This window comes from Talpa occidentalis, unplaced genomic scaffold, assembly GCF_014898055.3.
Source record: "Talpa occidentalis isolate TD23 unplaced genomic scaffold, MPIMG_talOcc4v2.1 talOcc4.10, whole genome shotgun sequence".
NCBI classification, from domain to species: domain Eukaryota; kingdom Metazoa; phylum Chordata; class Mammalia; order Eulipotyphla; family Talpidae; genus Talpa; species Talpa occidentalis.
The window spans coordinates 32,720,039-32,740,980 of NW_023600993.1; the positions used below are offsets into that span (position 1 = coordinate 32,720,039).

Consider the following 20,942-nt stretch of genomic DNA (forward strand, 5'->3'; position numbering starts at 1 on the left):
GGGTTAAAACATTCCTTAGGACCCAACCCTGAAGAGCTCCCCCCCCCCCCCCAACATCCTGACCCCCGCTTCTCCAAACACCCGCTGGGGAAAGCCTATGACTCCTGGGCATATTTTTCTTTTTAAATTTCCATTTTCACTTCAGGTAACTGACGTTTTCCTTCAGGTGTTTGGGCAATGACGGCGAATTAAAGCCACACTAACAGGCCGCCGCCCCACCCCCCGCATCACTGGGACTGCGGACGCAGGAAGATGGAGCCCTGCAGGTAAGAGCCCATCCGGAACGTGAACTTCGCAGCTTAGGAAATCATGTTCTACACCTGTTACTTGATTTTCTCTTTTTCAGCCTTCAAAACTGCTAAATGTGCTTCTGTTTTTCCTAAAAGACTTGGAACTTCCCACTTACAATTATATTCCGTTCGGCCATTAATATTTAACCGTTTCGTTCAGGTTAGTGGCTCTGCCTATGAAATGGCTAGTGTTTCCCTACTCTTGTAGAAGAAAAGGTCAGTATTGCAACCAAATTAAAAATCTGCTTCTGAAAAGATCAAAGGTATAAACAGGTACAATATTTGCAAAATCATTAAGGATAATGGGGGCATTTTTTTTAACCTGAAAATCTTTCAATGACTGGTTTAAACAAAATCGTTTATAAAATGTGATCAGTTACATAGACTGTCAAACAGCCATTTTAAAATTCTTATGTGAAAACAATGTGCAGAGGAAAATACGTGAGAAAACACGAAAAGTATCTCTACTTAAAATTATGAGCATTGAGGATAGAGCCTAAGAAGTAATAATTCAGATTGAAAAGTAATATTCATATTGAGTGTTGGGTGGCTTTTATTATCATTTTTCTTTAGGCTGTTACATGAATTAGTCAGCCATTTAAAAACAAAGGAAGGGCCTCCCCGGTTAAGCGCTGGGTTGCGCAGCCTCTGCAGCACCGGTTCGATACCTGGCTGCTCCCCGGCCACCGGAGGAGGGTCCCGCATGGCGCGCAGACCTCTCCTGTCGCCCGCTGCTCCCCTCAGCAGTGTACTTCGGTCCTTCTGCCTGCTCTGCTTCCCGCTCTGGCTCTGGTGAATTCTCTCGCCCTCCCGCGCTTCTGACTGTACCCAGTGCATGTATAAATAAATCTTTATAAATGAATGAATGAATGAAATAAAAACAAAGGAAAAAGAAAGGAGATACTCAACTTCTTGGATTCTATGGTCTTGTGATGAGAAAACCCAGGTGTTAAACAAAAGGTTTTATTTGCTTTGTTCTGCTAACTGATGTCTGGTTTCCTCTTCCCAGTGTGATGTTGATTGTGGTCATTTCCAAAGTGTTTGGTTTGGGATTAGTTGCAGGTGAGAAACTTTGTTCCTTTGACCAATTTTCATTTGGCCTGAAAGACTGACTCCAAGAATTTATTTTGTTGTTGGGCCACCGTGAATTTGCACTTCACACAGGTCTGGCTTTCAGAAGTGACAGCACTGGGCCCCAAGAGGAACCTGCCACTCATCTTCGTTCTTCCCAGTTTGTGCCGTCCATGGGAATCCAGGACAGTAAGACCTGCCTACTTTCTAGTTCCACTGTGGTATCGCTATACTATCCTCCGTGGGCTTCCTCAGCATCTCACTGACACTTGTTCACCAATGAGAGTGGGCACCCGATTCTGGAGTGAGAATCCGGTCTTATCTGTGGAGGCAAAACGTCTCCTCCAGTATGCAGATTCCCTCCTCTGGCCTCACTTCGCACTGGGCACAGCCAGAACCACCACTGGCCTGTGCATGAAAAAGATTTTTCGCTCAAAGGCACGGGTAGCAAAAGGAACACTGAAAAAGCAGTCTAGTCCTGTGCAGTTCACCATTCTAGACTTCTACTAACAGGGAAGGGCCATCAAGCCCTTAGTGCTGTACTATCCTTTGCTGGTCTAAGGGAACTCAGCTCTTCCATCCTCCCCACCCTCTCAGCCACCTCTTCTTACATTTCAGGTAAGGAGCTAAACAAAACCTGCTGTCTGAATGGGGGAACCTGCATGCTCGGGTCCTTTTGTGCCTGCCCCCCCTCCTTTTATGGGCGAAACTGCGAGCATGATGTCCACAAAGAGTAAGCCATTGGTGGGGGTAGGGGGGCAGAAATGGAAGGAGAGGGTTTCAAATACATACGTATCACTCTGCCCCTTTACTCTCAGGAACTGTGGGCCTGTACCCCACGGTACCTGGCTGCCCAGGAGGTGCTCCATGTGTAAATGCTGGCATGGCCAGCTCCACTGCTTCTCTCAGGCCTTCCTGCCCGGCTGTGGTAAGTGGCTACCCCTCCTGTGCCCTTCTGGGTTAGTCTGTTGCCTGTTTCCCCCTACCATGGGCACCGAGTTAATGGGGTCCCCTCTGCTCGTGGGTTTCAGAAGTCTGGCAGCCAAAGTTCTGCTAGTAAAAGTGCCAGGAACACCAGACAGGATAGTCATCTTGGCCTCCTGGCAATCTCTTTCCTGGAAATGTGCCTAGTTGTGCTGCCTCTCTGATGGAGAATTATTCAACTCTATTGACATTTTATATTATATGAACTCAGAAAAGGGAAATAAACAAGACCTGTCTCTTAAACACCAAGAAGTGCTCTCCCATGTCCCTTCCCTTTGGGCAGAGAGACCCAGACCATCCCGGGGAACAGCTCAGCACCCACCCCAACAGCATTGCTGGGGACACACAAAATGCCCTTAAATTCCACCAGAGACTTGACCCCACTCTTGTTCTTTAGGAATCTCTTCATGAACCCCAAAGGACCCTGCAGGGACCCCCACTCCCCGCGTTGGTCTCGGGACTCTTTCTCCTTACTCATGTTTATTGATTTGAGGGAAACAACAGAAGGGCAGGGACCTAGAGGAGAATGCAAGGGAGAGGGTTTTCCCTCCCTGACCTGACCTGACTCAGATTTCCAGGACACCCAAGTTCCGAGCCTCTCATAGTTCTCAACTGTAGATGCTAGAATTGAAAGCAAATGCTTCGTTTGAGTGCAAGATGGGACCCCTGGCCCAGGCGAGGATTGGGTCTTTTCTATTTTTTTCCTGGAACTTGATTCCCCAGACATGCTGGTTCCTGGTCATCTTAGCCTGAGCAACTGCCCCACCCACAGCTGGCGGGGGAGGGTGCCAGGCTTAGAGCCAGGCCCCTGGAAGAGCAAGTTAACAGTAGGTCCACAGCAACTTTTGCTGAAAGATTTTTTTTCAGGGGACTCTGAATTCCATATAGTCAGCACTGTGGATCCCATAAGCCTCCTCCACTCGTCAAATATGAGGCCCAGATGATTTTTGGCTCATGTGGGTATGACAGGTGTGTGGGCAGCAGGATAAATTGCCAGAGGGATTTCTTTAAATGATCAAGTGTCCCTACCTTCCAGATGGTCCTGTGATGGATGAGCGCCTCGCAGCTTCCAGGACACCAGAGCTGACATGGTCTGCGTGCACCACTCTAATGCTGGCTGGCCTGTGCCTGGCTGTACAAAGTTACTGTTGATCTACATTTACCTGCAACATTTGTCATGCAAATGTCACGGCCAGTCAAGGCTGTCCCTCCAGGGTCCAGACTGAGAGATGACCCCTTAATTGCCTTAAAATAGTGAATACATTTTCATAACGGTCCCTAACATTTCCTCGAGGTACCAGTTACTTTCCTCTGCCTGCCCTTCCCCAAAAAACTAACTTAAAAAGTAAGCTATATCTGCTTTATCTGCATTGTGCCCAAGTCCTGCCTCTCTCGATAAGTGTAACTCTACCAAAGGCTTCCTGTGTTTTAAACAATTAAATACTATCTTCAGATGATTTTCAGGCTAATCCTAATGTGAAGCTGAGGATGAAGTCTTGAATAGAGACTTTTCAAATCAATCAAGACAATATCTTGAAAAGAAAAGGAAAGGAAGCATCTTTAAGGAGAGTAAATGAGAGGGGAGGGGTTGATTTGAGGGCCAGGATGCTGGGGTAAGGGGAGGTTGTGGGTGCACCAGGCAGGCTACGGAGAGAAGAGGAAGTAAATGGGAGACAGATTGGAAAAAATAGAGGATTACTTAAGCGATGAAGATGATGAGAAGCAAGTTAAAAAGCTAAGTTGGAGGGCAAGTTTCTATCATCCATAGAAAAGCTATGAAACAAGCACCTTCCTTTTTTCTCAATATATAAAAAGAATGAAGTCTTCTTGGAGAAAAATGTTTTCTAAATTTCCCCAGCAAGAATTCTTAATTATGTTTTCTACACTTTGCAATTATTTTAACTGCTATAGAAGAGAAAATGTTAATGTATTTTAGTTGTGAACCAGACAATAAAATTATGTACTGTGGTACCCATTTTTCAAATAAGTTGCATATAAGGATGCCCAGTAAAAATGAAGAATATATTGACCAAAAGGTGAGCTGTGGTTATTTCTAGGTGGTGTGGTGGCTAGTTCTTTGTGGCCTTGGATCTTTTCCCTCTTGTGTTTTCCATGGTGTGGGTACATTACATCTGTTTTCATATGGAAGAGTCTGGAGCCAGGTGTTCAACTGTGGCATCATTTTGTTTCTGGCTTGGGTACATGTTCTCCACTGGAAGGGACAAGATTTGCTTTTATTAAGTACTGCTCAATCCACAATTCATGTTTTTACAAATCTTCCCTGGCAGATGCAAAATTCAAAATGGGTGGGATTTTTTGTAATGGAAAGAAGGTGAAACTAAGCAGGAAGCAGTGAGGGACACCCCAAAGAACTCAGAATGTGGAGATAACTGATCCAGGGTGGAGGGCAGGGCTGGCCATTTCCTGGCATGGGTCCCGATTCCCAATCTGCAATCCTGGGTTAAAACCTACAACCTGTGTTAGAATTAAGTGAAATGAGGGGCCTCCCCGGTGGCCCAGCGGTTGAGCGCTGGGTTGCAAAGTTGCGTGCAGCTGCCGGTTCGATCCCCTGCTGCTCCCCGGACCCCAGAAGCGCGCAGACCTCTCCTGCCGCCCTCTCCTGCTGCCCGCTGCTCCCCTCAGCAGTGTGCTTTGGACCCTCTGCCTGCTCTGCTCCCCACTCTGGCTCTGGTGAATTCTCTCACCCTCCCGCGCTTCTGACTGTACCCAGTGCTTGTATAAATAAATAAAAATAAATCTTTAAAAAAAAAAAAATAGGCTCTCAACAGATGTTACATTTCTTCTCCTACCTACCAACTTACCAAAGTAAATTTAAAGACATGGAAATTTTAGGAACAAAACAAATTCTGAGTATGAAAGGAAGGCTTCTCATTTGCAAGCAGGCATTTGAGTTGTTTCACCTTTGGGCTGCTGGGAATCACGCTGCTAGGAACATGATGGGAAAGTATCTGAGTCCCTCTTTCTGTTCTTTTGTGTTTATACTCACTGGAGGAATTGCTGAGTCATGAGGCATCTGTTTTAATTATGTGAAGTGCCAACATACTGTTTTTCACAGCAGCTTTACCATTGAATATCATCCTTATGAGACAAGTAGCACTTCTTGAAACCACCTCCTAGCTGGAGAGGCCTTAAAACCCCTAACTTTACCCCTAACTTTACAGATGAATAAGGATGAGTGAGTTCAAGGCCAGCACAGAGCCGCATCCTCACCCTGGACTCTCCCAAACATTCCAGCCCCTCCACACCCCACACACACCCTAATAATCAGTTAACACCATAAAAACCTTAACCTGTTCTAGGCAAACTCCAGGGAAAAGGGGGTGACCTGGTTTGTGAGTCCTCACCCACATGCTTATAAATACAGGACAGGACACAAAAGCAGATACACAGAGACAAGGGAAAAAGGGAATTTGAAAAGGACTTATTTAAACATGGACTGAGGAAAGGGAGAGCTAAGAAAGGAGAATAAAATCTATTGGTCGCCACGTGTCCCAACTGTCCCTGTCCTACCACAGATGGTGTCAGCTGAGACCAGGGCGAGCAGGAAGCCAGCCAAGAGGGAGCCCACCTGTGCTCCATCTTTTTTAAGTTCACAGGCAGCTCTGCTCCACTCCTGGTTCCCAGCAGCCCCTCTTCAGGAAGTCAGGGTGAAGTTGGAAAAACTCGCCTTTTACCCTGAGCTTCCCTCACTGGCTTGGAGCTTGTTCCTCCACTGCTCCTCCTATAAACCTGAGAGATTAGGGCCCAGGAGACACAGGTGTCTGGCACTGGGGGAGCCTGGAGAGAACAAGTTCCTGCTGGGACAGTGGAGGCCGTCAGCCTGACTGTTGGTATCACCCACTGGTCGCCCAGCTGCAGCCATGGCCAGTGCCGGGTCACTCACGAACTCAGGGCATCAGGGAGCCTCGACCTCCACATGTCCTCACTCCCCATGTCCTGGCAGCAGAGCAGAGGGAAGGGCCCTTCACTGTCATTTCACTGGCCCCCTCCAGGATGCCAATCCCAGGACGGGTCAGGAGGCTGCCCTGCGGTCACCTCCGCCTTACCCCAGCTGTAGCCCTAGGAAAGTGAAGGATGTGCTAGATCATACGTGATTGGACTCAGCAGCCTCATTCTTAGTGTCTGGAGAGACCCCAAAAAGCCTTTGCCCAAAATAATGTCCCCATGGCACTGCCATAGAATCTTCCCCTACTCTTCATTTTTCCCTGGAGAATGACAGGGAAGACTGGGTGCAAATGCTGATGTAATCCATGACAGCGCCCCAACTGGCGTCCTTCCCTGCCCGAAAGGCCACTTTATCCAAAGGTTATAGAACATGGATCAAATCCATAAAGGGGTGGAAAGGTCAGGTGAGAGACGAGCCCAGGCCATCAATTTTGTAACTTTTACCTTGTGCAAAGCGTAATCTTTTCGTTTTCTTTTTATTCAGGTAACATTAGGTGACAGCACTGTATAGGTTTCAGGAGTATGGTGAGAAACAGTACATTTCCCATGACACCCACCACCAAGTGTCCAATCACCATCTACCACCATCTTCCTTCCGCTTCCTCTCCCTTTGGTAGCCACTGTTTTGTTGCAAGGGTCTAAAGGTTTGGTTTGTTTTTCTTATGTTTGTTTTATTGCTTTTGCTTTTTTTCCACACGAGTGAAATTCATATGGTATTTATCTTTCTCCTTTAGACTTATTTCACTTAATTCTCTCAAGTTCCATTCATGTCGTTGAAAAATGGCAAGTTTCATCGCTTTGTGGCTATACAGTATTGCACCGTGCATGTGTCCCATGTCTTCTTAAGCCATTCATTCATTCATCCTCAGGCACCTGGGTTATTTCCATATCTTGATTAATATAAATAGTGCTACAAATGGAAGAATGATGTCAAATATAAATAAAAAAATAAAATTAAAAAATAAAATAAATAAAAATAAATAGTGCTGCAATGAACATAAACATGCTTATGGTTTTTTGAATTAGTGTTTTCCTGTTCTTTAGATAAATATCCACAATTAGGATTTCTGGATCATATGGTAGTTCCCTTACTAATTTTGTGAGGAATTTCATACTGTTTTCCAAAGTGGCTGTACCAATCTACATTCCTGCCAACAGTGGATGAGAGTTCCACATCTTCACCAACACTTTTTTCTTGACTTTCTACATAGTGTGAGGTGAAATCTCATTGTGATTTTGGTTTGCATTTAACTGCATGATCTAGTTCTGCTCTCCATTAGGCATTCACATTGGGAGGGAAAAGACTTATTAAAATACCTCCAATGAGGGAGATCACTGGACTATGGTGGAAGATTTTGGTGCTTGGGTGGTGGGTGTGGTGTGAGAGCATGCACTTGCAGAGGTATGACACTAGACCCCTAAACATATACTGTGTTGTAAATCATTATTCCTCAATAAAGACCATTTTAAATAATAAATAAAAATACCTCCACAGCTTCCGCATTCCCTCACTGCCCTAGGCTTGTGTAATGGAGATGGCAACTCATGTAAGTTACAAGCATGCTCCATAGTGGCCTAACAGGGTTTGAGGACCACCCAACTGTTCTCAGATGAGGCACACTCCAGATGTTTAACCCAAGAATGCAACATGCTGCTTGAAATGGTTTCTGGGCTTTTACTGGAAGACAGACTCCCCCCTGCACCCCCAAGGCGGCCCCCCGCCAGCGACACTCTAAGCAGGCTGTGAAATGTCACCACTGAGTTCCAAGCATGGATTAGCAGCTCCATAGGACAACATGCCTCTCTAAGTCATCCTGTAAAGTGACCCCAAAGTGTGATTTGTCACACCATCCTGGGCTCCTTTAGCCCCAAAGGGGTGAAGGGCAGCTTTGCCTGATGCACAGCGGGTTCGTGCTCACAGATAATCCCGAGCATGCTCTAAACAGTAACTCTGGTTCTCGCCAAGTCATGGGCCCTGCAGGACCTGCCAGAGCAGAAGCTTGCCTGCCCCTGAGTGGGCATGGGGAGCAGGGGGTGGGAAGGAGGCCATCTTGTCCCTGGAATGAAGCTCTGTGATTCTGCTACTAATTTGATGCATGTCACCTTGAAAGGCCAAGGCATTTCTGCTACTCCTCCCTCCTGCATATATAGGGTGGAAACCCTGAGGTTTCAGCACCAGGCTCTGGCCTTTGTAAGTCCCAGAGCTGTGATTCTCACTCGCCTTTACACCCTATCAAGACAGCAGCAGATTCATCTCAAAGGTAAAGGATAATGACCTTGACTGTGTGGGAATGGAAGTTCATCTTGCACTCAGGGGGTTCGAATTCAAATTTTGATTCTCCCTCTACCTCTAACCGTAGGCAGTCTTAATGGTTTTGTCTTTTGAAGAATATTATCTAAATGGAACCATACAGAATATAGCATTTTAAGAGTAGCTTCTTCCACTCATTATGACACCTTTGAGATCCATGCAGGTAACTGCACATATCAAAAATTTGTTCTTTTGATTGCTGCACAGTATCCCATTGCATGGATGTTTAACAGTTTTTTATCCATTCACTCACTTAATATGATTCATTCAATTTTATTCTTCATTTTCTAAAGTGCTTTGGTTATTTTAATCCCTTTGCCTTTCCATACACATTTTAGAATCAGCTTGTCTTTGTCTATTAAAAAAAATCTAGCTTGTATTTCTATTAGTGCTGCAAAAAATAGTAGATGAATTGGGGGAGAACTAATATCTTTATACTATGGAATTTTCTAACACAGGGACATGTTGTTTCCCCATTTATTGAAGACTGCTTTTATTCATCAGGATCTTGCAGTTTTTAGCAAATATGGTTTGTACAGGTTTTGTTAGATTTATTCCCAAATATTTCATTTAAGGGGAGCTATTGTAAGTAGTATTGTGCTTTTTAATTTCAGTTTCCACTTGTACATTGCTAGCATATATTAGTTTTTGATCTCATATCCTGCTTCCTTGCTAAACTCAATGAACTTCTCTAGGAAATGTTTGTGGTTTACTTCATGTACACTTGAAAAGAATCTGTGTTCTGCCATCGGGGGTGGAGAGATCTATGAATTACACTTAGATCTAGCTGGCTGATGGTGTTGCTCAGTTTTTCTATATTTGTGATGATTTTCTCTTTGCTAATTTTTGGTGCTTTTTTTTTTATTGAGAGAAGAGAAATGAAGTCTTCATCAACAACTATGCATTTGTCTATTTCTCCTTCCAGTTCTATCAGTTTTTGTTCATGTATTTTGAAAGTCTGACTGAATTCAGTATTTTTTCTCTTTTAGCAGCTTGATTATGATGTGGCTAGGTATGAATTTCTATACATTTAAACTTTTAGAATTTGGTTAACTTCTTAAATTTATAGATGCATGTCTTTTGCCAAATTTGAGAAATTTTTCTTCCAAATATTTCTTCCAATATTTTTCTCTACTACACTTTCTCCTCTTCTTCTAGGTGTCCAATGAAAGTGAATGATTAAACTTTTGATATTATCCCACAGGTCTCTGCTCTGTGTGTGTGTGTAGTGATAGTGTTTCTCTGTGTATGTGTGTCTCAGGGATAATTGCTGTTGAAGACTCTTTTCTTTGTTGTCTCCATTCTATTATGATCGTATCCAATGAGACTCTTCTAAATTTCAGTTAGTATATTTCTCAATTCTAAATATCCTGTTTGGTTTCTTTTATATTTCTTTTTCTTTGCTAAGATTTGCTCTCTTTCCATTCACTTCTTGGAGAATTTTTTAAATAGCTATTTTGCTTATTACATAATCTTAACATCTATGTGATTTCTGTATTGACATCTTTTGCTTGTCTTTCTTCATACTAGTTGAGATTCTCCTGGTCCTCATCTGCTGAGTAACTGTGGTTCCTACTCTTGACATTTTAAATATTACCTATGACATCCTGGATCTCTTTTACATCCTTTGGAAAATGTCAGTATTTTTGTTTCAGCAGGCAATCCCTGTGATTGAGCTCAGGACTCAAATTCCAGGCTGCCTTCTCTGAGTTTTGGTTTCAAAGTCAGTTTTCTTCTGAGGGCTTTGTAGAATCATCCAGATAGATGTGTGTGCCACCAGGGCCATTCTAGTTGCTGGCATGGGCTCAGCCTTTAGTTCCAGTAAAAATCTATTCTGCTCTTAGAATGAGTATGATGTTATATGTCAATTATATCTCAAATTTAAAAAAGAAAGAGAAAGAGCAAAAAGCCTTTTGTTGGCTGTTTGGAATCATATCCATGCATGTGCAGCGCAGGGATGAGTCTAGGGAGGGGTTCATAAGCAACAAAAGGAATCTCTGTAGCCCCTTCCCAGATTTATAGTCTCCCCCATCATTTCTAATACTGCAACCTCCCCTTTTATAGTCCTTTGACCAGAAATCTGGTCCAACATTTACCTGTTCTGCTGTGCACTCCCGGAACTGCACTCACCTCTGGGGCCAAGTGTCAAGAGGACTGAGGAGAAGTAGGGAGGGTCAGCTCCCCTCCATGGACCCACAGCTCCTCCTACAGGAGCGAGATTTCCTGCCCTCATGGTTTTGTGTCTCTGGGCCCAGCTGCTGGTCAATTCTGTTTGCTAGGGGCAAGCCTCATCGCTTTGGAATTTCCCAGCTAGAAATTTTTCCTGGGAGAATAGAGAAGAAAAAAACAAGCAATGTCACCCACTCTGCTTTGGGGTCTGCTTTCTCTTGAGGTTCAGGGCCTTCCATGGAGCTGTCTCTGTCCCTGCTCCCCATTCTGGGTTTCAGGTCACCTGAGTCTAATCGGGGTTCCAGGCTAAAAATGGAAGGCAGTGTCATTCATGGAATTCTAGTCTTCTGTTTACTTTTCAGGATCCTCAAGCAACTATGGGTTGGGTCCAGACCAGGAACTGCACCCTTTAAAGACACAGGGTGGAGTGTGTTTCCTCTGTTTATCTGAAACTGGAGCCCTCTGTTCTATCTCAAGCCCTCATCTTTAGGAAGCATTTTGAAATGTGAAAAATAATCACAAAACAGGTGCTTTTAGGAGGCACTGGATATTCAAGGAGGCTGCAGGCTGGTGGCTTGCCTGGTCAGCCGTTGGATTATGAGCTGCTCCAGTCAAAGAATGACCAGTAGGAGCCAAGATTCTTTATTAAAGAATTAAAAAAAAAAAAAAACAACCTTGTATTCATTAGCTTGGGTTTACTAGTCTGAGAAACCTGAGACTTGGGAGAGTAAATGGTTGGCACAGCATTAGGGCTCACGCGGACAAACATGCTTCTGTTCAGTTGGCTCCCTGAGCCTGAGGGGCCCCTGGTGCCCTTTAGATGCCCCAAAGGTGGCCAAAGCTCAACATGTTTTGTTTAACTAATGTGAAGATGTTACATGCTGGGGTGCTCTGTGAACAGTCACTTAGCAAAATGAAGTTCACAATTGCCTTTGAAGGTATGGTATTTCGAAGTGGTAGAGCTGCACAGGACATAGTCATACTAAAGCTCTCCATAGAGGGGGCCTGGTGGATGGCTTCTCCCTGAGGCCACATGGGGGAATACAGCCTGCGTTTACCCAGGACCACCCCCTGCTCTCCAAGGGCTTTCCAGCGACTGATACTGTCCTTGTCACATCTGCACGGGAGAGCAGTTGTCCTCATTCTAGAGCCAGGAAACCAGTGCTGCCCACAGAGACCCACATTGCCATGAAGGGGTGGACTAAGCCAATGAAATGTTGACGAGGTCCCTTGTAGGTCAGAGACCAGGAACTTGAATGACTCTCTAGTCTAAAGACAGAGAGAGTTTCTCTTTGCCTTTATTGAGGCTTAGCTCATGTGTAATGAAATTGACCTCTTTTAAGCATACAGTTTGATGAGTTTGGGCAATTGTATACAGCTGTTTAACCATCACTAGAAACCAAATCCAGAAGGCAAGATGAAGAGAATTACTTCATCTGGGCCTCCCTGGTGGCACAAAGGGTTAAGCACTGCACTATGAAGCTGTCCACAGCCTCTGCAGCATGAGTTCAATCCCCAGCTGGCCAGGGAGCAACCCACATGGCACAGCAGACCTCTCATGTCTCACCTGCTGCTCCCCTCAGCAGTGTGTTTCAGTCAGTCTGCCTGTTCTGTTCCCCACTCTGCCTCTGGTGAATCCTCTCACCCCCCGCATCTCTGGCCTGTGCCCCAGCTCTTGAACGCACAAATAAATAAATCTTAAAAAAAAAAAAAGAATCACTTCATCTCTATAGAAAGCAAGTGGGAGCAGGAGGAGGTTATTAGGGCTGCTTGTTGTTAATTACAGTACTGTTCCCTACACAACCAGAGGCTGAAGAGCTGCATGAGTTATATTTATTTAGAGCTTTACAAGTGGCAAGACACTTTCATAGTCATGATCAAAGTTGATCTTCAGAGAAACTTTTAAGATTTGGAAACTGAGGCTTGGAGAATTTATCAACATGAAGAAGGTCCAGCGAGTTAATAGACAAACAGGTCTGGAGTAAACATCTGGCTTCAGACCCCTCTCGTTTGATGTTGCCCACCACCTGGTCAGCCTCTGTGGGTGCTGTGCTCTAGCCCTTTAGGCAAGGTGATGCCCCTGTGTCCACAGGCACCTTCAGCAACTCCCCTTGGCTGTCAGTGAGTGGCCAGCTCAAACTCTGACTAGCATGATGCAAGGTTGCTCCCTAGAGCCTCCTCCTCTTTGCACAGACACAGCCCCTGGAGCACCCACTGGCACCCCTCACCTTCACTTACTGCACGAAGTCAAAACATCCCCAATGCCTTGAAGATGCATCCTCTTCCATGATGCTTGCCTGTACCACCCTGGTCATAGTTTCTCCCTGGAAACTTTCAAGAACACTTTAACTGCTTCCCCTGAACACACATTCATCCTCCACTCTGACACACCCCCCCCCCCCCCAGAACACCTTGTAAAAGGCAGTTCTGGGCTGCCAGTTGGCCACCTAAAGCTCTGCTCCTCTTCCCTCTTGTAAGAACACCCAGTGCCTCTCTGAGGCAACCCATAGCTCCTCCAGTTCCCATCTCCTCACTCTCCGCTGCTGGTCCCCACCTCAGACACAGGCATCTGCTGTGTCTGCAGCAGACCCAGCTGCTGGGCCCATTGAGGGTTGGGAATTGGACAGAGTTTCTTCATGGAACAGAGTGAGCATTCTTGAGTAATCTGACATGTATAGTCCATCCATAATCACATACCCACACATATGCACGACCTCAATGCTGCTTGCTTGGGGGTGATGCTGGGACCAGTGTTTGTGATAAGCCCCGGGTAGTCAAAGAATTGAAAATATTCGGAAGCACGCAGCCTGCCCTCTGCCAAATATAGGTGTGGGGCCACAGGCAAGTGCTGTAACTCCTCACATGTCTCAGCTATAAAGTGAGGAAGGCGACGCCCATCTCACAGGATCTTGGGGTAACAAAATGGCCTGTGCATAAAATGCCTGGCGCACATCACTTGCTGAGAAGTTGAAAGCCATTCTGTAAGGAGGAAAAGAGGATGGGTGTTTGGCTGGTGTGACATGTCATGCTCCAACAGGAAGCGCCTCCCTTTACATCTGTGTCCTGACACATGTAAGGTCTTTTACCTGGCTCCATCTCCCGCAGGTAAATGACAGGGTGGATTTCATCAACCTGTAACCTCCAGAGTCCGAGGGCACAGGGTCTAGAGTGGCTGGGCCAATCATTTCTTTTCAGGGGATGAACACTCAGTACGCCCGCCGGGAGGTCTTCTGCCGGAACACCTGTCACGAGCTCAAACGCTTCTGGGAAAGAGAAATCGGCAAACAGACCTACTACCGGGAGTCCGAGGAGTACCGCCTGGGAAGGAGTGCCCTGAGAAAGTACGTGGCCTGTTTGTCTCTTTCCTTACTAACTTCTTAGAGCAGTTACAGTTTGGCAGCAAAAGCGAACATAAAGCAGAGTTCTCATCTGCCCCCTGCACCCTTTACAACCTCCCCCTAACACTCCCGTCCTGGCCAGAATGATGCGTTAGTTATGACCCATGAATACACACTGACATATCATCATTACCCTTATGTGTCTTTTTTTTTTTTTTTTTTTTTTTTTTTTTGGTGAGACCCTCGCAGCCTCGCAGCCCAGCGCTCAACAGCTGCACCACCAGGGGAAACCCCTTATGTGTCTATTTTTTAAAGCAAAACTGATCTTGCAGGAAGGATGCCAGTGGACTTCTTAAAGGGTGTGATTATTTTAGTTTTCCTTGCATATGGTCCTGTCGTTATGGGCAGTGATATTTCAAATTCTTTCCAGGTAACAAATATACACTATAAACGTACATTTATTTTTATAAAAAGAACAATCTCCCCTCATCATCATTTCTAGCACATGAGGGTGACACTAAATTTGGGAAGCAGGTCAGAGAGAGGCCTGTGAAAAGCAACCACGAAAAGAGATCAATTCTCAGTGCTCCTTCCCTTAAAGATCTTGAGGGTTGCCCCGTGGGGTTCTTGGAGGGGCTCTCACCCCTCTGGCGTGCCTCCCTATTCTGGCTAAGTGAGTCTGCTCACTGGAGAGTGGCAACTCACAGGAGCAGACCAGGGTCACACACACAGTCTGCGTGGAAAGAGTGACAGCTCAACACCCCGCCTTCCTACACACTGCCAGCCCCGGGCGGGGAGATAGCTGTGCAGGTCGCACAGAATAGGCCTGACCCCAGGCTGCCTGTCCACAGTTGCTGAACTGAGAATGTGCATTAGTTCACGTGAGTGAAGCTTGCTTTCTAAAGTCCCCTCCTGAGACTTCGTGGGGAGCCCAGTCTCTCCCACATGAGAACCTGCTCAGCTGTGTTCCTGACCACGGCCGGGAAAAGCAGGCCGTCCTGCCTGCTGCAGTGCCATATTAGGGCATGTCTACCAGGGGTCCTAGAGAAGCTGAGCTGGGTGGTCACTCATTTCCACCCCTGCCCCCTTTCTCCCGGCCTGCTGGGCCACTCAGCATGTGCCACACCAGAAGCCACAGTGAATTCTGGGCCTGGGGTGCTGCTGAGGAGAACATTGAGGGTTCAGATGGAGGGTAACTGGCCTGAGGAAAATGCAGACACCAAAGCCTTGAAGTGAGAAGCAAGCTAACAGGTGAACAAAATAAATAGGCTCTGAAACAAATGGTGCCATTTGTGGAAACACGAGAATATGCATATAGTATTATGCTTAGAGCAAAAGACTGCAAGGAAATAAGCTTTCTGGTTGGTGGGAAGGCAAGATTTTAACTTATTATTCGCTCTCCTTCCTATTCTTGATTTGAACCTGGGAGCCGGCTCCAAAGGGTCTCTACTCTTATCCACTACTCCGTATTGTCCCTTCACATAATAGACAATCTCAGTTCATTGCCTTGTTCTGGGGCTTGAATAAGAGAATGTGCCTAAAATACCCAACAGGACGTCTGGGCCAAGATGGGCTCACAAATGCCCGCTCCCCTCCATCCCCCTGAAGCCAGGATCCAATGTAGCAGCAGCCAGAAGCCAAAGGGAGAGCCCCGGGCCTTTGGGTCCCTGGGTGAGTTAGTAACTCTCCCCATGCCTCAGGTCCCTACTTTTATCATGAAGAAACAAACACCAAGAAAAGCAAGAAGGACGTTGGGGGCTTACTGCCTTTTATTGGTAAGGGGTAGTTGATTGATAGTGTTTTCAAGTGTTCTATATCTTTCCATTTCTTTCCACTTGTTTTGTTGACCACTGAAATACAGGGACTGAAGACTCACTTATAATTGTGGATTTGTCTATTTCTCCTTACAGATCTATCACATATTTTTTCTTATGTTTTGAAGCTCTTGTATTAAGTCCATGAATGTTTAGGATTGTTATATCTGTTTATGAATTGACCCCTTTATTACAAAATCATCCTTTCTCTTTGGTAATATTATTTACTATGAGATCTACTTTAATGTTGATATAAATACTGCATTTTTCTTTGATTAGTATTGAGATGGAATATTTTTCTATACTTTTATTTGTCTTCATATTTAAAGTGAGTTTCTTATAGACAGATTATATTTACATATGTTTAAATCTCATTTAACAATCTTTGCATCTTAACTGGATTGTTAACATTATTAATATTAATTGGTATGATTGGTTTTAAATCTACCACCTTGCTCTCACTTCTATTTCTTACATCTACTCTCTGTCCCTATTCTTTTACAGCCTTCTTTTAAGGGTAATTAAATACTTTTTTATTTCCATATTAATCTCCTCTGTTAGCTTTTTAACCATATCTCTTTGTGTAGTTTTAGTTTTGCTCTAGGATTTATTGCTACATCCTTGCCTTATCACAGTCTACCTTCAAGTGAGATACCACTTTCTGCACACTGTAAGAACTTTACAATAGTATAGTCCTGTTTCTCCCCTCCTGGCCTCTATATTGTTGTTCAAAAATACACTTTAGCTTATAACATACATTACAAACCCCACATTACATCATTGACAATTTTTAGTTTTTCGGTTTTAGTCACTGATATTTTAAAGATATTTAAATAATTAGAAAAAATTATCAATTTGTACCCACAGGGTTGTCTTTTCAGGTACTCTTCATTCCATTGTGTGAACACTAGAGGTTCCATCTACTGTGATTTTTCTTCTATGGGGGGCTTGCTTTAACATGTCAGGTAGTGACAGCCTGCTGTCTTTTAGCTTTTGCATGTCTAAAAATCTATTTCACCTCCATGTTTTGAAATAGAGCTTTGTTGTGTAAATAATTCTTGATTGACAGGGTTTTTCCCCAGAACTTTAAAAATATTGCACTCAAGAGAACTCCTAGAGGATTAATATTAGAATACTTTCAACAGAGGTGAATATATACATATGTATATGTATGTATATGTATATAAAGCTTACATAGCTTTTAAAATCTAAACACACACACACACACACACACCACTACCTTCAGAGGCGGACGGAGGGGCGTTTCCCCGAACTAACAGCTGTGAAGATGAAGACTCCATTGGTGAGTGTTTGTTTCTATCCTCAGGCTCAGAGAAGAATGGAAACAGAGAATGGAAACAAAGCTGAGGCTGCGGAACAATCCAGATGAGACTGAAAAGCGGGCAAATGTTGGCCGGGAGCTTCTTGCTTCACTGACAGATGAGGATAAGAAGCACTGAGGTCCTTGGCTCGCAAAAGTCAGTGCAAATCCCCAGGTCCCTGGGCTACACCAGACAGATCTCTCACTGCTGTTCCCCCCACCTGTGAAAGGATTTCCTGTGCTGAATGACAATTACTAGCCAAGTCAGTCCTCTCTGTGCCAGGTATTAGCCCAAATGTTTCTAAAGATAAGACTATTTAATAACAAAGTTCCAGGCACTATGTTTTATTTCCACATAATTTTCTCCTGATTCGGAAATCCACATATTTTAAATTCTAAGCACCCCAGGGAGGATGATGTTCCTGATAATACCTTAAGCATTGCATAATAGTTTTGTTCCACATTTCTCCTAGGAAATAGCGTCATGTAATCCTTTCTCTTCTTTTCTTTTTATAAGAAATATCCTATCAGCAGAAATAAAAACATTGTAAATAGGTACTAAAATAAGGTTTGAAAATAAATTGATCTAATATTATTTTTCTTCTTGTGAATTGGCTTACCTGGAACCATTCAACAAGATCAGGCTTCTGACTCCTGCTCACACATCCCGTCTTGAGGGGGCATAGACTTTGAGGCTGGGTTCTAATGGGTAGGATGGGGCTGGAGGTTTGTGGTCACGTCTAAGAATGAGCTATGAGAAGTCTGACCATGTCTGGTTCCCTCTCTGTCTTCTCTCCACCCCCACCCCTGCCTTCCTTCAGTCTCTGTGCCTCTCTCTGTCTTTCTCTCATTTTTCTCTGTCTCTGACCCACTGCTCAGGAGAAGCAAGCTCAGACAGTATCAGCCGCCCTATGTGGTCAGTGACTAGTCAAGTTCATGAGGTAGAGCATGTTGGCATTGTCGGGAGTCCCCATCTGGTGGGACGGGGGTGGTGAGATGTAAGCTCCTGAGGGGCTACAGGCCAGTGAGAGGGTGCTGTGCAGACAGGAAGCAATGAGAAGTGTCCGGTGGAGGAGTGGGGATTAGGGTGTGACTCATCCCTCAGTACATGGTGCCTGTTGGTTCTTAGCAACAAGAGTAAAGATCAAAACCATATAATAATAGATGCGGAGGAAGAATTTGGTAAGATTCAGCACCCATTTATGATCGAAACAAAACATGGGCATTGAGAGAAACTACCTCAATATAATAAAGGCCATATGTTATAAAACAACAGTCAATATAATACTTAATGATGAAAAGATGAAAGCTTTCCCCTTAAGATCAGGATGAAGCCCCTACCAAGATGGAGGCCAGCTTTGGGAGAACTTGAAATGTCACAGGAGACCATGTAAGGAAGGTTCCAACTACACAGTCTGTTGATGGGGAAAGGGTAAGATAAGTTAGGGCAGGGCCAGGAAGACCCAGGACCCACCTCTGGGAGCCGAGAGACTGAATGTGAAGGCCAAAACTTTGACTTCCTTGGCATCCGGGACAGCCCTAGGGTCTGGAATAATATTCATACTATGTTGTGAGACACAACGTATTTGTTCAATGAGTGAGTAGAGGGTTTGCTTATGGCACAAGCACATTGCTTTATGAGAAATTCCCAAGCAATACGCCCATTCAAGGCAGGACTGAGGAGACAGAATAGATGTTGCTAGAGGCTCATTTTCGCCCTTTTTCAGCAGAGAGCTTGCTCAGTTTGTCAGAGTCAATCAACATAAAGCAGGCGGATGTCAGTTGCTAAGCTCAGAGGATTCTCCTTTTTACAAGGCACTTTCTGACCAGGAGGCTCTCCGTATTTCATAATTGTCAAAAAATGTTTCCATTTGGTCTATATATTGAAGGGCCTTCCAGGGGTTTGGTACTTTTGGAAACTCCCCACAGTATTGCTCAATCCAGCTGTGCCAGGCCTGCACCCAGCTCAGGGGTGTGCTCTGTAACATCTCTATAGTTACCCCCCAATCAACAGAATTCACATTTATACCCTGAGGGGCTTTAGTGATGTGGGACCCATGCCCCATGTTCACAACAACGGTCCCATCCAGATCCTCCCCAGCCCCAAAAGCCTATCTCTGAGAATAACTGCCGTGTCTGTGGAGGGTGTGAAACAAGAGGGAAGGAGGCAAAGAGGGCAGAGAACAAAATTGAAGAAAATAAACCTCACAAAGTGAAAGATTCTTGCCCAGGTGTAAAAGAATCCATTCTTGATCATGGCTGCTTCATGTCAAGGGACAGCCAGGTGAGAAAGGAAGGAGCACGGCTGCGTGGGGCAGTTGAGCAGAGGACGTGTGAATAGAGATCTAGTTACAAAGGTGAGACGCCAAACAGGGTACAAGAGGTAACCAGAGATCTGCAGCATCAAGAGCTGTTCTAATCCCTAGACTTAGAGAGGCAAAGGACAGTGGCCTGACCGAGGGGAACTGGAGCCAAAGAAGTGTCCCCAGCAAGGCCTGGCACTGTGGAGGGAGCTGTGCCAGATGGAGCTGGAATAGAGGAGATGCACCCCCCAAGGGGACCAGTAAGAAAGGCCCTGGTTTGCACCTTTGTCCCTCCCTCCCTTACTGAAGTGCCGCCCACTGGCTGGAAGTGGGTCTGCAGAAAACTTGAGGGGATAGTAGTAGTGGTGTTACTTAAAAGGCAGAAAGCTTACAAAGCAAACCTGAATTATCAAGACAAAACCTTGGAACCATCTAGAGCTGTTTAGCTAAGGGCCAGGCACTCATTCTACCTAAACTGATCAAACCAACATGTGCAGAGAAGACCCTCTGAGACCTAACATTTCTTATGTTTATTAATATCCATTTAATAATAATATCCCTACCCAAGAGGGGGCTTGGCCACTGTTTTCTGAGCATGGGGCTCACCCAGAGGCATGATCTGGTCATGAGATTACACTGCACCTATGCAACCAAGATTCTGGACATTCCACCCTGCTGCCACCCCTTCAATATCAATAATCCTATAAAAATCCTAACTCCCTTTAGGAAGCTGAGATGGTGTGTAGAGAGTGATCTCCTGCCCTCTTGCATGATTCAAACAACAAAACTCACTTTATCATGAGTCTCTGACCGGGTCTGGTCAATTGGCTGGTGTATGCCAACTGACAAGCCCCTTGAGCCTTGTGGCAGCAGCAGAAGAGAGGTAATTTCACAGGGCTCAGAACACTGATATGTGGCAGACCAAAGAGACAAGGAATGGAGGTGAGGCCAAGCAGATGAATGAGCAGCATAAGGAATCAGTTTTGATGTGCTGTGAAATGTCAGGACAGGCCTCGGTCTGGAAAGTAAAGTGGTCTTTAGAAGCAGTGAGACAGACATGGACTCTATCAAAACCTATCGTGACCACATCACGTGTGGCCATGGGTTAGATGTGTCTCCTGCAAGAAAAGGAGGCCACATGCTAGCACTGACCCAGAGGAACTGAGGGTCCCCCTACCCTACAGGCAGTCCCAACAGAGTCTAGGAAGGACTGAGTGAAGGTTTGGTATGTCATCTGGCTTTCTGTTTCAGGGTGACAGATGCTTCATTCCACACCGACGCTTGCACCGCATACAAGGAACTGGACAATGGTTGCATTGAAATCCCTCCCGGTGGGCTTTCCTGAGAAAAACTAACTCAGGGTATAAGAGTAGAC

General features: G+C 45.1%; 2 protein-coding genes across 2 annotated transcripts; both read left to right on the forward strand.

Moving 5' to 3' along the window:
* The first annotated feature begins 252 nt into the window (after nucleotides 1-252).
* On the forward strand, nucleotides 253-3,937 carry TDGF1 (teratocarcinoma-derived growth factor 1). The gene is made up of 6 exons (XM_037501565.2): nucleotides 253-266; nucleotides 1,300-1,352; nucleotides 1,455-1,550; nucleotides 1,980-2,094; nucleotides 2,180-2,289; nucleotides 3,382-3,937. Exons 1-6 carry the CDS (start codon nucleotides 253-255, stop codon nucleotides 3,495-3,497), a joined length of 504 nt encoding a protein of 167 aa, XP_037357462.1. The 3' UTR covers nucleotides 3,498-3,937.
* Nucleotides 3,938-13,977: 10,040 nt separating this feature from the next.
* FAM240A (family with sequence similarity 240 member A) lies at nucleotides 13,978-17,403 on the forward strand. The gene is made up of 2 exons (XM_037501567.1): nucleotides 13,978-14,132; nucleotides 17,271-17,403. Exons 1-2 carry the CDS (start codon nucleotides 13,990-13,992, stop codon nucleotides 17,401-17,403), a joined length of 276 nt encoding a protein of 91 aa, XP_037357464.1. The 5' UTR covers nucleotides 13,978-13,989.
* Nucleotides 17,404-20,942: the final 3,539 nt, after the last annotated feature.

Coding starts and splice junctions, on each gene's coding strand:
- TDGF1 (XM_037501565.2), top strand. Junction 1,353..1,454: donor TGGTTTGGGATTAGTTGCAG/GTGAGAAACTTT, acceptor CACTTCACACAG/GTCTGGCTTTCAGAAGTGAC. Junction 2,095..2,179: donor GAGCATGATGTCCACAAAGA/GTAAGCCATTGG, acceptor CTTTACTCTCAG/GAACTGTGGGCCTGTACCCC.
- FAM240A (XM_037501567.1), top strand. CDS start 13,990: ATGAACACTCAGTACGCCCGCCGGGAGGTCTTCTGCCGGAACACCTGT. Junction 14,133..17,270: donor GGAAGGAGTGCCCTGAGAAA/GTACGTGGCCTG, acceptor TTCTATCCTCAG/GCTCAGAGAAGAATGGAAAC.